This window comes from Pteropus medius, unplaced genomic scaffold, assembly GCF_902729225.1.
Source record: "Pteropus medius unplaced genomic scaffold, Ma_sr-lr_union100, whole genome shotgun sequence".
Taxonomy (NCBI): domain Eukaryota; kingdom Metazoa; phylum Chordata; class Mammalia; order Chiroptera; family Pteropodidae; genus Pteropus; species Pteropus medius.
In genome coordinates, this window is record NW_024354875.1 from 27,841,879 (window position 1) to 27,859,187 (window position 17,309).

General features: G+C 35.0%; 1 protein-coding gene and 1 pseudogene across 4 annotated transcripts in view; one reads left to right on the plus strand and one right to left on the minus strand.

The window, feature by feature from the left end:
• TTC21B (tetratricopeptide repeat domain 21B) overlaps window positions 1–12,271 on the minus strand; it is a 66,091-nt gene extending 53,820 nt beyond the window's left edge. For 3 of the 4 annotated variants that reach the window (XM_039855231.1, XM_039855229.1, XM_039855232.1), the window contains exons 1-6: window positions 12,130–12,271; window positions 9,058–9,187; window positions 8,858–8,968; window positions 5,527–5,693; window positions 3,251–3,373; window positions 134–291 (exon numbers count right to left, since the gene is read on the minus strand). In XM_039855231.1, the coding sequence (XP_039711165.1) occupies window positions 134–291; window positions 3,251–3,373; window positions 5,527–5,693; window positions 8,858–8,968; window positions 9,058–9,187; window positions 12,130–12,150 (710 nt within the window). In that variant the 5' untranslated portion in view covers window positions 12,151–12,271. The remainder of the gene's footprint in view (window positions 1–133; window positions 292–3,250; window positions 3,374–5,526; window positions 5,694–8,857; window positions 8,969–9,057; window positions 9,188–12,129) is intronic. The other variant, XM_039855230.1, reaches the window with a different exon arrangement.
• LOC120597455 (uncharacterized) lies at window positions 954–1,067 on the plus strand (annotated as a pseudogene).
• Window positions 12,272–17,309: the final 5,038 nt, after the last annotated feature.

Below are 17,309 nucleotides of genomic sequence, written 5' to 3' on the forward strand. Positions count from 1 at the left end.
TTTTCCTCAATTCCATAGTTTGGAAAATTCAAATTTTAAAAATCTTATGATAAAAAAATACACACAGATTTTCTTTTTTTCTCAAAATTATAACCGGATCCAAAGGTACTTCTGTCATATTTTTTTACTTAACCTCTGTGCTATCTCAATCGTCTGGTCCCAATCCTGCAAGGCTAGTTGTAGTTTCATTTTCTGTACAAAAGCAGGAAGGAAACTTGGAAAGTTCACAATTATCTGGTTCACAGTCTCCAAAGCACCTGAATAATTCTGGCGCATTTCAAGGCATTGTGCCTAATGGGAGGAAAAGAAGTGACATCAAAACTGTGATCATACATATCAAGATTCTCACAACATTTACTCTGAAACAGGCAGAAAACTAGTGTTTTAACATTTTTTTCTTTTTTGTTTTTCGACTTTTCAGTAAAGAACAGTTATCATTTTTATGAGAAAAAAAGTTTTTATCAAAACAAAATTTTAAAACATTACAGAACAAAAATATTTCATGTCGTTTGTTTTAAAATCCACTTTTAAATACCTGAGAAATACAATTATAGGATAAAATTGTTAAAGATAGTTTTAGAAACACCATACAATAATGTTTCTTTTTAAAACAGAAAAATCTTTTCAGAATAAAATATTTCCTGTATATTTATAAATAGTATCTAAAACTAGATTTTATATCTTTTTTTAAAATACTTTCCAGCTAAAGAGGGTTTTAAAGAATAAGCAAAATAAAGCTCATATAACTCATTCTACCTCAACAGTTTCACTACTAGAATTATCTTAAAGAAATAACTGTACCACAATAAATAAGACCACGAAGAAGCATATAGATTATATTTATGGTACAATTATTTACAATAGAAAAAAAATAACCCCAAATGTCCATACAGGATAAATTATGGCATATCTAACTAATAAAATTTTAGGTGGTTATTAAAAGTCTTTTTGCAGTCTACAGCCATGCCACCCTGAACAAGCCCAATCTGATCACGGAAGCTAAGCAGGGTTGGGCCTGGTTAGTACCTGGATGGGAGAATACCTAGGAAGACCAGGTGCTGTAGGCATAAAAAATAAATAAATAACAAATAAGGGGTTGTAAGATGACAAGGTCCTTGCAATCTGTGAGGTCAACCAAGGGTTGCCTCGCCTAAAAAAAAAACGTCTTTTTGCAGATTTGTAGATCTATATTTACTAACATGAAGAGATGTCATTTATAATAGTTTAACTGTCTCCAGTGGTGATATTTTTTGTTCAAATTATTACTGTATTCTGAAAATTTTTTTTACAATGTATTAATATGTCCATGTGTTAATTTTATAATCAGAAAAAAGAAAGCTATAGATACAGTTAGTACTTTGAAAACAGATAATGAGGCATATTTATCTCTTATCAGATTTAAAAATTTGCTTCTGGATCTCCTTTAGGAATAAATTTAGTCCTGGAATAGCTCTGTTCAAAATGAGCACCCAGTCTCAATAGATGTATAGTAAAACTGCAATATATTCCTGAAATCAGTTTTGAGATTATATTCCCATATAATTAAAGGAAAATATGAGAATCATTCAAAGATGCCCCTCTCAAAATAAATTATTTAAAGTTCTCAATAGGTGACAATAGCAAAAAGATTAATGTAGATAATTTTTAAAATTTCATATGCCCTTGGAGTTTGCCTAAATAGCTGGTAATGTAAAATAACAAAATCATGCAAAAAAACCAAACAAACACATCTAACACCTCCTTAGACCATCACCTCCCACATGAATGCAGAATACCATGTTAAATGAAACTAAATTCCCTGTGCATTTGTTTCATATCATTCCTTGTTGGAATGAGATTAATGCACTCTCTTGCTGTATTTATACAACAACAACAAAAAAATAAATACATAACTAAAATGATTAAATCAGAAAAATAATTTAAATCAATGTAAGGTATTGGAGGTAAAAGGTAAATCCCTCCTAAGCTACTTATATGAAAACCTGAAATAACTTTATCCTAGATTATCAACTAGCTTTTCTTTAAAGAATAGAAAGAAGTAGAATAATCAAGAAAAACTTTTTCTAAACTTGCTAAATGCCCATTCCTCTAGCCTGAGTACTGAGTTCTAGTACTTGTACTGGTAGCAAATATCTGAACAAGTTCACTATCCAAAAATTGACAACAGCGATGTGGGGACATTAACAAGAGTCAATACATTCGTAATCCTGTCTTTTTCTTTTTATCCCTCCAAATTAGTGCCTATCTACTAGGCTGTTTCCTTAACACATAAATTTAATTTCTTTTTGTTGAATCAAAAACTAAAAAAAAATTTTAGGTATTGAGAAATCACCAGTGGGTTTGAAGAAATGGTCCAAATTAAACATTTCCACCCACCAATAATTTCAAATGACTGCCAACTGCTCATCCCTCACAATATTGTCACGTCATATTATTGCGCTTTTCATTGGCTGCCTGTGTATCTGGTTCAAAGTAAAAGCCAAAGACTTTATAGAATCAGCCTTGCCTCTCCTCATCTCCCCCGTGCCCACCTGCCCCAACACCCACCTTCTCTCCCTCCAGTCTCTACTGCTGTTCTCCCCTTCATTCTCTTTAGTGCCCTGGCCTCCTACCAATGCCTTGAACATACCTTGCATATTTAAACTTATTATCTCCTCTATCTGTAATATTTTCCTCCAGGTGTTCATAGGGCTTTAACCCTTACCTCCTATGTCTTTGCTTAGTTGTCACTCTGACCAGATAATTTAAAAATTCAAGTTCATACCCCAGCTCTAATTCTCTTTCCCTGATTTATTCATTTTTCCATAGCACTGATAATCTTCTAATATACTATATAATTTAATTTATTTTGTTTATTGTCTGTCTGTACCAATAGATTATAAGCTCCATAAAAGCAAGAAGTTTTATTTTGCTCAGGGTATCCCCAGAATCCAGAGTGATGCCTCAGGCATACTAGACACACTATAAATGTTTGGTGAACAATTCAGAAACCACTAATGCCAACAACGATAATAACAATAAAAACCAGTAAATTAAAACCAGTAAATTCAATCCAGGATTCAGGAATTTGGTAGGGAATGCGTTTCCATAGTTCACCATTCATTATTGTATACAAATAAGTCCCTCCTACAGCTGAGTTGATAAAAGTATCATGAAAATTATCTTTTTTGAGCTATTTAGTTTTGTTAGGTTTCAACTACATTGTAAATAAATTTTAAAACATGATTTACTTACCCTAACTCCAACTTACCTTACCGAGCAGAGCAAAAATATCATTTCCATTTTGTAATCCCTCTTCAAAATATCTTAGTGCTTTTTTAGTATAAGGTTCTTTTCCTCTGGTAATATCAAGCCATGCTCTCAAAACCTGTCCCTACAAAATGAAAAGTTCTAGTCAAATTTCCATTTTGGGGGGAAATGAAAGAAGTAAATTTTGAAAGTAGTAAATCTAATGTCATTTTTTAAAAATTAGTAACAAAATTCATTCTGTCAAATAATATTCCTAACAATAAAACTCTGTGTAGTAAAATTGCTTTCGAACCCTTGCCAGCCTAGAGTCTTAGGAACTAGTAAGAATTTTAGCCTTTAAATTTACTATTACGCTCAACATTAATATGAAGAAGCTTGTCAAATATCCCATTAATGCTAAGTAATCAATATTCTTTTCTGGGGCTTTGCTAGTAAATTATTATTAATAATAGTTAAATATGTAATTTAGTACATAAATAAGAATTTCTAATCTCTTCTTGGGCAAATAGACTAAATGAACTAAGATGGAAAAACAGAAGTCCCTTGTTTTATATATATTAAAAATTAAGATAATTTGGTAACTATCTCCTTTAATCTCTGTGACTAGTCCAGTGAGTTCCAAGTGAAAGGATAAATGACCTCAGAAATTAAAAACAGAAGTCATGGATGTTTACCTACAGAAAAGTTAGTAAGCCAATGAGTTGTAAGGTTTATAGGATTAGAAAAATGGACACGCAGATTATTTTTCTTTCTAATATCAAATAAAAAAATTGTGAAATCTCCTCTACCAAAAATTTTCTAGATTAATTCATAAACTTATAAATCTTTAACTAAGATTATATTTACCTCCCTATATTTCACCTGAAAAGACAGATACTACTACTAAAATGATGCTACTTCTACTCACTAGATCAGTATCCTTATTTGAATTGTTTCAACTGCTATCTGTGTGGATGATTCCTGGTCTTAACTTCCAATCCATTTTGCCTTCCAACTTTTCTTTTCTCAACAGCTCATCTACTATTCCCATCTCACTATCCTCCAGAACGTGAAATACAGCAGGTCTGCAGCCAAATATATCACCTCCCTTTAAGATTACCTTCTCATCCCAACATAGTTTCAATTCATGTTAACTGATCTCTGAATTGTCTAGGCTTAAAACCTCAGAGAGACATTTTCAGTATCAGACAGCTCAACACCTTTCCCCACTATTTACAGTCAGTTGACAAGTCTTGTATTTAACGATTCTCAAATTTCTACCCACTGTACAATATTTTAGTGTAGGCCCTCAAAAACTTCTGCCAGAAAGCACTACCTTTTTGGGGGGCTGCATTCTAGTTTCTCCCTAGGTGGATTCACCCTATAAACCAATTTTAAATTAATCTTGTGAATCCGTATTCTAATATCGCTGCAATGATTTAGAAACTTCGATGCTCTTTCACTGCCTATCAAATTAGATACAAATATTTGTATCTAGCTGTCAAGATCCTTCAATTTGCCCCAACCTACCTCTCCAAGTGTTTCTTCCACCTCCTTCGTCTAGGTACCCCATGTTCCCATCAAATGTGAGATTCAAATGATGTACGCAGAAAAAAGTCTCCTTTTTTTTCATTTCCACATATTATTTCCACCTTCAAAGTATCTACTTCCCTTTTCCATACGTAATCTTTACCTATGGAAACTGTGTTTATCTTTCAGGTTTTAGTTCAAATGTTACTTACTTCAAGAAATTCATGCTCATTTTCCTAACACTTAAAGATGTGATTTCTCCTTAAGAACTTAAAATAGTGCCTAGCACAAAGTAAGCAAGCAATAAATGTTAACTATTATTTGCCTGTGCACTTTAATATACCCTCTCATACCATTTGTAAATTTTCTCATATATTAGCTGGATATATGCTCTATAACACTACTTGATGATCCATCCATTCGTGAAAGTAAAGTTTATGTATTCCTTATTTTTGTATTATTAAAAGTGCAAATAATGGTGCCTTATATCTGGAGCAGTTTAATAAGGAGAGTGGGAGAGAAGGAAGGAAAGAAATAAAGAAGAGAAGGAGAGAACCAGGGAGGGATCTTTTTTCAAGAGGTAATAAATAGCATAAAAATGAACAATTTTTGAGAACCACACTTTTACAAAATAAAATATTAAAATAAAGTTATTATTTATAAAGTGAGAATAGAGAAGGCAATAAAAAGAATTAAACAACAGATACTGCTGAATACATAAATCAGTTTCCTTTAATGTTACTATGTCAAAATAAGAAAACCAGCTACCTCTTTACTACCATTTGACATTTTGATCATTCTGTCAATATATTCTCTCGCCTTATCATGACGACCAACATGCCATAAAAATAAGCCAGCATGGTACAAAGCTTTCGGTCCTGCTCCTTTACGTTGCTCCTTCACCTTGGCATCTGATTCCAGAATAGCTTCTCTATCTGGGAGGGGAAAAAGATATTAAATAAAAATTAAATTCTAGGTCAAGTATTTATAATAGGTCAGATGATTAAAAGGGCAGAGAATTAAGTTCCTTTCTCTAAAACAGTACCATCTCATAGAAATAAAATGCAAGCCACACATGTAATTTAAAATTTTCTAGTAGCCATATTCAAGAGGTTAAAATAATATATTTTATTTAGCCCAATATATCTAAATGATCATTTCAACACAATATTGATAAGGAAACTATTGAGATACTCTGTATTCTTTTCTTCTTACTAAATTTTAAAAATCTGGCATGCATTTTATACACACATCTCATATCAGTTTTAAATTTAAATGCAAATTAAATAGAATTAAATTTAAAATTCAGTTTCTCAAACTAAACACATTTCAAGTGCTCAATAGCCACATGTAGTTAATGGCCATAGTAACGTATACTACAGTTCCATAGTATTTATGTCATTCTCAAGACAAAGGCTATATAAGCAAATATTTTTAAATAGTAGGACTTAAAAAAATAAGCAATGATTCTAAAATGATTCAATTATTAAGGGCAAATCCAGGACTAGTACTCAAATTACCCAACTCCCTAATCCAATTCTAAAATCTATAAACATGCCAGACTACCATCACAAGATAGGGAAAAGTAGTATAATTATTGTTACCTACATAGTTTAATTCTGACTGCTCCCTTAAATAGATGGTCTACTTCTAATAACTAGTCATTTCTATCAAATCTATTATATATGAGTATGTGCTTAGGACAAATGTCAATTAGATTCGAATACTGGATCAAATTAGGACATGGATCAATTATGCAGTAAGGAAGAAGAAATGTCAAAGTTGAGGGCTGTGATTCTTGAAATGGCTACCAAAGAAAGGTACGTGACTCTTCCTTTTAACCCTAATGACACAAATTTAAATTCAGATGTAGAGTTACCAAGATACAATTTCATGACTTTAGGAAACAAAATCATTTCTAGAGGGCTACTGCAATGCTCAGCAAAAAAGACTCCTTCTGTCCTCTACCTCCCACATCCACTTGAACACTTTCAGAAATTTCCATTAAAGAATAATGACACAGAGACAGAAAATTCATCAATGCAAGAGCAGGAATTGTAGCTTTCTGCCCAGATTTCTCTCAAGTTCCTAATGAGGCATCAGTTAGCTGACACCATCTGCCCCAAGTTAGCTCCTGCCAGATCTCAGCTCAAGTTCTTACTGCTTCATAGCCCTTTTATATTCAGGGCTTACATCAGCATTCAGTAAGAATATACATGAACAATCTGGGTCTTCCCTAGGCAATATTGATGGACATCTAGGCTCCTCCAGGACTTAAGCCCACTCGACATTATCTATAGTGGAAAGCAGAATCAGCACCCAAAAGTTCCTAAGCAATATTTCTGCCTCCATCATTTTTAGTGTCCTGGCAATCATATTTCCCAAGAGAACCAACACTGTTGGGAATAACCAAGTAAGTGAAAACGTGACTCAAGGAAGAAAATACTTTGTGCTAATTTCTTTTTTTAAAGACTTATTGACTATAGCTCTCCTATGCAAATTCTCTATTCCAGCTAAATTCTCCTGCTGGAGTAGAGAAAGGGGATCCACAGAAGAGCAGAATCTTGAACCACCCCACATTATTTGCCCATGGATTTCTCCTCTCTGACAAATGTACTTTACACTGAAATCCTGTCTTTCAAAGACCAGATTAAGTTGCTATCTTTCACAAAGCCTTTCCAGGCTACTCTTAATGGTTAATAGTATAGTTGACTCTTAAAATAGCACGCCGATCCCACCCTCCCACCCTGTGAAATCAAAAATCCTCATATAACTTTTGACTCTCCAAAAACTTAGCTACTAATAGGCAACTGTAGACAGGAAGCCTTCTGGATAAGATAAATAGTTGATTAACACATACTTTGTATGTTATGTGTATTATATACTGTATCCTTATAACAAAGTAAGCTTGAGAAGAGAAAATATTATTAAGAAAATCACAAGAAAAATATACTTATAGTATTGTATGTATTTATTGAAAAAAATCTGTGTATAAGTAGATTCGTGCAGTTCAAACCAGTGTTGTTCAAGGGTCAACTGCACATACCATTTTCAATTAACTATGAACTCTTTTATTTCTTATCATTTTATTTAATAGTAACATTAGAATTTAATCTTTGTGGCTTTTACATTTTCTTTTCTCAATTAGATCATAAACTTGATGTCATGAATAACCTTACAATTCTTTTATATTTTCTAACAATATTTGACAGTCCATTGCAGAATGTAAGCATCTCGTTGTTAGATTTGTTTATACTTGCTAGACATATTAATGTTTTAAATAACTTTTTATTGATTTGTACAATTGTATGTGGGGTAAAGGAGGTATGTGATACTTAGTTTAAGAAAAAGTTATTTTCTAATATTTAAAAAAAATATTCTAGGACATTTGGTTATTGTCTAATTATTTGAAACAAGACCCATATTTACAATTCTATTAGCTGTTACTAGATCTATACGGAAGAAAACAATGCTATTTTTTCTTTATCACCTATAATTCTGATATTCTTCTGCCACAGCCACTAAGATATACTATATATTAAGACAGTTCGCACAATTTTAACTGCTGGTTTATGCATAAAGTTCTTTCTATAATGTAGTCATATTTCTTAAACTACTATTGGATAAAAATTTATTGAATATATTCTAAGAGTTGGCCCTCTTGGAGGATTTAAAGGTCTTCAAGAAGCTTAAGATATAGTAGAAGAGAGAAATTGCATATAGCTAAATATTTACACATAACGAGTTATAAAGCTGGCTGCTGCAGAGCAATTTATGTATGTACCTGTTTTGGGCTATTCTTTTTTTTTTTTGTAACAACTGCTAATATACATTCACTTTTATGTTAACTCAAACAATTCCTATGTACAAATGAAACTTCTGCCACAGGGTATAAGGACTATCGAAGTGATATAAGACATATTTTTTGTGCTTGATGAACTCATAATCTTGTCTAAAAGATAAAACACATAAGAGATAAATAGTATCTATAGACAATATGTAATACAGTAAGATCAGACTAAATGCTCTGGTAACTGAGAAAAATCAAAATAAACTTAGTAGGAAAAGTTGTTCTAAGAATTGTACTTAAATACTATACCTGGATTAGGACTCATTTTATGGGCATATATCAGTGCAATTAGAGAACAAAGTGATATATCTTGTTTATTTTTAATAGCTTCAAATTCTCGTAGAGCTTCTTGAATTTTACCTGAAAATCAAAATTATGATGTGAAAATTATCCTTACTGCAAAACAAGAATTTAAAACTTATGGAGTATGCTTAAAAATTAGTACATACCTTCCATTAATGTACCATATGCATGATAAAACCTGAAGACTGGGTCATTACTGTACCTCTTAATTCCTTCACTGGCAACAAGTAACACGTGATGGAAATACCTCTCTTGACAATAGTAATTAATCAAAGTCTAAAAAGAAATAAGAACTAAATGTTACAAAGAGATTCTGGTGTTCTGAAATATCTAAGAAGCAGGTATTAATTTAAAACCTTGAATAATCTAAAACTTAGAGATTTTTTTTTTCTTCCAAGTTCCTTAATATTGTTAAAGCATAGCACTCAATACTAAGGAATGCAGAACACAATGAACACAAAATTCTTGAAATGGTTCAATATTTTCTAATAATTTCAGTCATTTCTTCTAAATTGTTAAGCAAATGTTCTCTGTGACTTTCACTCCTGCTCTCTAGTCCCTTTCTCAGCCAAGTTTCTTGAAAGCCTTTTTGACAACTGGATCTGTACTCCATCCCCAGCATCCCAGAGTATATCTCAGTAAAGTACAGTTTTGCTCCAGTGCCCTCTCCCTAAAGTTGCAATGACTTCATAGTTCGCCACAACTAAGCACACTTTTAATAGCATCTTATTTGACTTCTGTCCAGCATTTAGTATCACTAAGCATCTATAACTCTCTTAAAAGGCAGTGGCGAGGTTATCATAAAAAGACATGGGTTTAAAGGTCACAAGCCCTGTTTTCAAATTTCTGGTCCATCTTATAGCACTTCCGTTTGCTCGTTTCTAGAATGCTGTTAAGTCATTTACAGGTCACTGTAACGATCAATTAAGATATCATACTGTAAAACTCCTATTCTCAGGAAAAAAAAAGTTCCTCTTTACCCCACATGCTGATGAAATAAAAAACCATGAGACCAACCAAGACCTCTCTAAGCTCCAAATTCATTTTTCCATTTGTCTTGCCACCCAAGCCAGTCATTAAGTTATGGAATCATCCCATTTGTCTTGCCACCCAAGCCAGACATCAAGTTATGGAATCTTCCCTTCCCGTTTGCCCAGTATCCTAAATCTAACCAGTCAGTAGGTTCTTCCATTTCTCTAGTCTGCTTCCTACTCTCTTATTACCACTGCCTTGGTTCAGGTTAGGTTGTTCAGTCCAATAAACATATACTGACTGCCAGGCACTGGGCTAGGTACTGTGAATATGAAGATGAGCAAGATGGTGGCTCCAGCCCCAGAAATGATTAAGTTTTTCAAATGAGATTAGAATCTAAGGAAACCGAAATACAATATAGTAAATTCAAGTAAAGAGCTTATAAGGTGCTTTGGGAATGTAGGAGAATGAGGGTCAGGTGTGGGTAGGATGAAAGTAAAATTAAGGGCAAGATTCTTCGGGAGGGCTTCAGAATTGACTCTTGATTTGCAAACTCCTACTCTTCCTCCACACACATACATACTCCTTCCCCATTCATGATTCTTGAGGAAGGTAAAGGAGTTAGCTAGGCAGAGGAACTGTAATAATACAGAGAGAAAAATCAGCAACAAAACATCGTCATGGAGTGGGAGTAAAAGTCATTCCATATTTTAGAGCAGAGATTGGCAAACTATGGCCTATTGGCCATATCTGACCTTTGCCTGTTTTGTACGGCCAGCAACTTAAGAATGGTTTGTGTATTTTCAAATGGTTGAGAAAAAGAAAAAAAAGGGGGGGGAGGACATTTCATAGCATGTGAAAATTATGTGAAATTCAAATTTCAGCATTCAAAAAGTTTTATTGGAACAAAGTCATACTCATTGTTTAAAAGTATTGTCTATGGCTGCTTTCATGCTACAATGATAGATTAGATGTCACAGATACTCGATGGCCCATGAAGCCTAAAATATATAGTATCGGGTGCTTTACAGAGAAAGTTTGCCATTCCCTATTCTAGAGCCATAAGTAAGACAGGGATGATTGGATGATGAAGTTGGAGAGGATGGTAACATCGAGAAATGTCTCATATTAAGTTGATCCTCTAAGAGATAAGGAGCCACATAACAGTTTTTAGCATGAAAGTGTTTTTATTAAGGAGTTTATTTGGGTGGTAGTACAAAGCATAAATTTAAGGTGATAAGACTCTAAGAAGATGGGGGAAGGCAATATAGGAAGATAATGTAAAAATTCAGGCAAAATATCAAAAGCTACTCCCTATCACTGCCAAACAACTCTACTTGCTCATCATCATCTAATACAGCACACATTGTATTTACCTATCTGACTCCTCCTACTCAAATGAATTGGGAGAGTTTTACTGAATTTTATTATGGAAGGGCTTATTATCTTTAGAGCTTATAACACTGCCAGACACATAGAGACATTCAATAAATATTTATGAACTGATTTAATTAAGGTTTTCTCCAGCCTTAGATCTGTAAAATGTGTGAAGGCAGGGACTGCTCTGTTCCGAACATCACTATCTCCAGCTTCTAGTGTACACACTGTGAGTCCTCCATCAGTACCCGCTGAATGAATGAATCAGTGAACAAATGAAAGGAGAGGACCACCATCCTAAAAAGAAACTTTTATTTTCAAGTCTCATGCCTTTAAGATGATCATTTCTTAAGTGGGCTGTCATTAAATATTTGCTGAATGGATAAGCCGGTGATAGAGAAAGCCATCACCCTAAAATAAAGACCCTTCCCTTTTCAAGCCTAAGTCTTGTTTTCATTGAATCTTTCCGTGCTTCTTTTACTATCTAACCGGGAAGCTGACACTAGTCTGCTCTAAGTTACTAAAAATCGCACCGGTGAGGTGCAGTAGGTGTCAAATACTGACCAAGCTTTCCGAGCAAACAGCCAACAAAAGTAAATGTAAACACAACTAGGGTGGGACAAGCACACTAACGGCAATTCGGAAAGCAGCGCGAGGGAATGGCTGCCCCGGACTTCAAGGTTCCAAGCAGTGCCCACGCAGCTTGACCAGGTGATGTAGGCTACGGGCCCGCCCTGCGAGGCTGGGGTGCCCAGCAGACAGAGCAGCGGGATAATAACGCCCTCGCGCAGTCGGCCCGTGCTGTCCCCACGCCCCTCAAATCCCCGCCAACCCCCAAAACAACCCACGTCCAGATTCCACCCGCTCACCTTCAGCCCCTGCGAGTCCATGGCTCGGCAGAGGCTGAGCCGCGGGACTCCAGGCCGTGAACCCGCTGCAGCTCCGAGAGGAGTTAGGGGTCAGAGGGCCTCAGCCGAGGCCCAAAACCAGCTTGCGCTCCGGGACCCAGCGGGGGAGGCGGGGCGAAGCGGGGCCGAGAGCCGCCATTGGCTGCTGGAAGGAGGGGGCGGGCCCTCGCTGCAGGGATTGCAGGGAGGAGGCGGGGGCGGTGCGGAGGGAGGACTGCGGGTGGAGAAGGGGGCGCGACCGGATGGTGGGGAAGACAAAGAAGGCCAAAACAACGGCCCTAGGAGGACAGCGGTGGGCGGGCCTGGGAAAACCGAGTTAAAGAATAAAGGAAATAGGGAGGGAGTAGGAAAACTGGCACATCAGTTTCTCATCTCGTCTGTTACAAAGAGACACCATTTTCCGCGCCTTTGAGTTAAAGCAGATTCCCGCAATGCGGCGATTTGAAGGCCTGATCAGCACAGGGAAAAACCTTTAACTTTCACTTGTAGTAGTTACCTCATGACCACAAGATGGCGCAGGAAAATCACAGGTTCTTAAAAATGAGATGCGCTTCTTGTGCTCATCATCTTTGCAGGCGTCGCTGCAATCCCGTTTGTTGTTAAAATGCACATTAATTCTTGTTTTTACAACCCTAATAGAGGAACAAGTTTTTTCAGGTTTTTAAAAAATGATACTGCTGATTTTAAACTGACAAAATTAATTTCTATGCAGACTTTTCTGTTTGTAGCCATCTGGCAGCTCTCAGCTGCTCATAGATTTCTTCAGTTTAGAGAATTAAATCGAAATATAATGGACTAAGAGATTTCTTATTAATGCTTAAAGATATTTTTTAAATAGCAGTTAAGATTTAAAGTGTAAGTGACTTTTGTAGAATCTTTTACATGGATTCCAAGTTTTGATCCTAGTGTTAATTATTTTAGTTGGTGTGATTCATAATTGCCTTAATCAGATTTTAAATGTTTTGAGCAGTCAAAGGACATTCTCAAAGTGGTAGATTCACACTGGGTGCGAAGTGGCAAAAATATGAGCTCCCACACCTCAGGGGGGGCTCCTGTTATGCTATTTACTTTTGCGACGTGGAGGAATAATTTTCTGAGCCAATTTTCCTTATTTACTAAAAAAAAAAAAAAAAAACTAAACACCTAACAACATATGAAAAGTTCCTGACAACAGGAGACATTTTATAAGCAAAAGTTTCCATTAAACGTATAGTGCTCTGTAAGACTCAACAATATAATTCTCTGTATTATAGTTATGGTATATTTGTTGTTGTTTGTTTGCTTGCTTAATCTTTTTTATTAAATGGTGAGCACCTTAAAGCCACACGATATAGTGTAGTTGGTAACAGCTTAGTTCCTAGAGATAGGACACCTGTGATCAAATCCCAATACCACCATTCACTAGTTGTTCACTTGGAAAAATTACTCAACTTCTTTGTGCTATAGCTGTAAAGTAAGACTAATACCTCAGAAAGCAGATTAAATGAGTTAATATTTAATGGACACAGCACTATTAGGCATATGGTAAGCACTGAATTAATCTATAATTATTTGTACTCCCAACTACTTCAAACACAGTGTATAGCATTGATCCCATAAACATTTAGTAAATCTTATAGGACTGTTGGGACCCTTCAATTATGCCTTTGTTTGGCTTTCTTCTCCTCAATTCTTATGCTGATCTACTTGTATCTATATTATTTCATCATATATTTGAGAAGTTAAAAGAAAACATATGATTCTGGTGAAGACAAAGTACATAGATTAAAAATAAAACCGATAAATATATGTCATCATTTAATTTGGGGGCTGTAAAGAAGACTATTGTCTAACTTCTTTATTTTACAAAGGAATAAAATGAAGCCCAAAGTTATGAAATAATCTACCCAAGATTCCACAATTTTCTACTCCCAATTTAGTCTTCAAAGCAGTTATGAATAATGATAAGATGAAGCATTTGTGTTTTTTTTTAAAGGTTATTTTCCTGTAAAGTTGAAACAGAGAGTAAAGATGTATTTAAAAAAAACTAACACATAGTTTAATCTCAGAGGGGATATCATGGAAAAAATGAGGTTAACTAAAGTCAGAATTTCCAAATTTTAGGCTCTTTAATAACTGCAATTTGGGGCAAGTTGTTAATTTTTCTCTGCTTTAACTTATACATTTGTAATGGTTAATTGGAAATAGTATTGTAATATTTGCTTTGTCAATGTGTGGACTAAGCGAGATTATGTGAAAGTATTTCAAATACTGAAAAGCACTGTGTAAAAGTTCATAGCACATTTACAGGAAAACTTTATAGTACAGTTACAGGAAAGCTCCTTAAGCTAATGAGCTGTATGACTATGGGGCAAGCCATTTTATCTTTCTGAGATTAGCATTCAGCCTTCTATATGCTATCTAGTGTTCTTGTCTTTTCCAAATAACACATACTTTTGAGCCTTGTATCAAGCATGGTGTCTGCTGGTGCAAAAATTAAGGTGGCTGTCATAACTCATCCTTTTAAAATTCTACAATTTTATTCATTTTATGGTAGAGAGAAGATAATGGTCAGTCACTTGCTTTTCATGTTTCTTTTGCTAAATGGCAGTATGAAGAACGCCGAGAAAGTGATCTAAATTCTAACAATGTACTGTTCAATTATTTCTTCATTTACCAAATGTTTAATGAGTTCCTATGGCAAAAAACAAAAATTTTTTGTCCCTGTCTTCCTAGAGTTTAAAGTCTGGTAAAAGTAAATAGACATTGAATGGATATTTACAAAAGGAAATGAATAAATTACAAGTAGTGACAGCCTTAATAGCTGTTTTAGGAAGTGCAAATAAGCAAGAGACTGAATCCAGTGGTCTCCACCAGAGTCAGGGATTATACTTGACACCATTTAAAATCCAGGGAATCCTTGCATTCAATTTCTACAACTGACTTGTTTTAGACCACTGTATGATACGTCATTTTGCTTTAGAAATACCTGAGCAGCTCAGATATCTGATGGCTAAGAACTTCTGACAATAGGAAATTTACTTCTTGCTCACCTGAACTATTAGATGTGCTATTGATTCTACTTCGAATACGACGGTAGAGACTTAACCAGAAGAGTTATTTTTTTCCTTGTTTTTCTTGGCAGTGTCTTGACATTTCAACTATGCAAATAGGAGAAAGAAGACACAGAAAAATATATTTCAAAAGAGTTTGGTATTTTGAAATAAAAATAATGAATTATTAAATGTTTACAATTGTGATATACAGAATATCTTGATAAGATGCTGCTTGCCTTTCCTTCTACTCCTTGAAATAATCTTTTTAGTTGATAGAAAAAGAACAAAAAATAATGCTTGTTCTAACTCCTCACTCCCCCCTCCCCCACACACACACCTTGGTGTGAATTTAAGGCAGGCAGTACATCATTTTAGATTTTACTCACTTAGGTCCAAGTTCACATCTGAAAAGTCTTACTCAACATAAATTCACAATGCACATCTTCTTAAACGCTTTATTATTTCTAAATGTGAGATAACCAGAGCTCTGTTCTCATTTTTATCTTAAGGTTGAGAAAAATTAGTACTTAGCTTTCTAGGTGTCTGATTCTTGATAACTTTGTTTATAGCGGTGTTGCCAAGAAGTCACCAGCACTCCTTAGAGGCAATAGTAAATTTTGAGTTTGCAAAAATAAAGGACAGAACGGGGATTTCGTGTCCAGTAGACTTAAGGTTATGCAGGATACTACCCTCTAGATGATGTTCCTTGGGTAACAAGCTTTCTCACTGAGCTTCCTTTCTCTAACTTTTCCATTTGTCTCTGCCTTCCCTGAATCCATTTCAACATCTGTGGGTTAGTAGCCACTGTACGACCCCTCTTTTTCACTGAATTGCCTTTCCCCAGCTTGTCATTCAAAAATGCTTGCCCTAAATAGCTTCCATTCCCCGGTGTGATTTCTCTATAAGAAGAGTAATCAGAGGGATCATTTCATAAACTATATAAATATCTAACCAATGTACTGTGTACTTGAAACTAATAATAAAATAAAATAAAATGCACATTAAAAAAGAAATTAGGTCAGAAGCTCATCAGAGAATCACTTCACACTGATGCACATGGCATTCCCTCCACCCTGAAAGCACCCCACTTTATTGCCCTCAGGAAGAGAACCTTTCCCATTCAGGGTAATGCCTGGAGGCAGAGCTTATATTTCCCTCTGACAGTTGAGGAGGTTTTTTTTTTGTTTGTTTTTTGTTTTTTGGTCATCCCAAGGTATCCAGGTTTTCTCTCTTCACATTCGACTCCTGGTTTCTCATTTACTGGATCCTCCCCGTCATCCCTATACCATGTGTCTGAAATGGCGGAATTAGAAAAGCTGGAGCTTATACCTTGAGATCTCTACTCATAAATCCATTTATAACTGGGCTCTAATTTGGGGCGGTATATGTTTTTCCCCCCAATTTTTATTTGTAAAAATTTCAAATATTGAGAAAAGTTAAAAGGTCCAGTGAACACCCCTATACTCATCAGCAGAGAATTTTTTTTTTACATTAAGTTTATTGGGGTAACATTGGTTAATACAATTATATAATTTTCAGGTGTACATTATCATTTGACACCTGTATATTCTATTGTGTGTTTACCACCCAAAGTCCAGTTTCCTTCAACTACCATATATTTGATCCCCTTTACCCACTTCGCCCTCCACTAAACCTTATATTTGATCCCCTTTACCCCATCTACCTCCTCCCTCCTCCCCCGTCCCACTACTAACCACTAGTCTATAGTCCTCTGGTAACCACTAGCCTATAGTCCATGTCTAGGAATCAGCATAGAACTTTTGAGCTGCTGTTTTGTATTGCTCTCCTTATTTTTTGTTCTCCTTGATTCATGTATATTGCTGGGCCATTAGTATTTTTATGGAGGGTAGAAGCAAAAGCCTTTAGAATTGGGCTGCTCAGTAAGGTAGCCACTAGCCATATAAGGCTGTTTATATTTATATTACAATTAATTAAAATTAAAAATTAAATTCATCAGTGGCACTATCTAGATTTAAAATGCTCAGTAGCCACATGTAGCTGTTGCTTACTGTGTTAGCACAGATAGAGGACATTTTCATTATCTAAGGAAATTTTATTTTAAAGAACTTCAGAAGACTTTTGGAT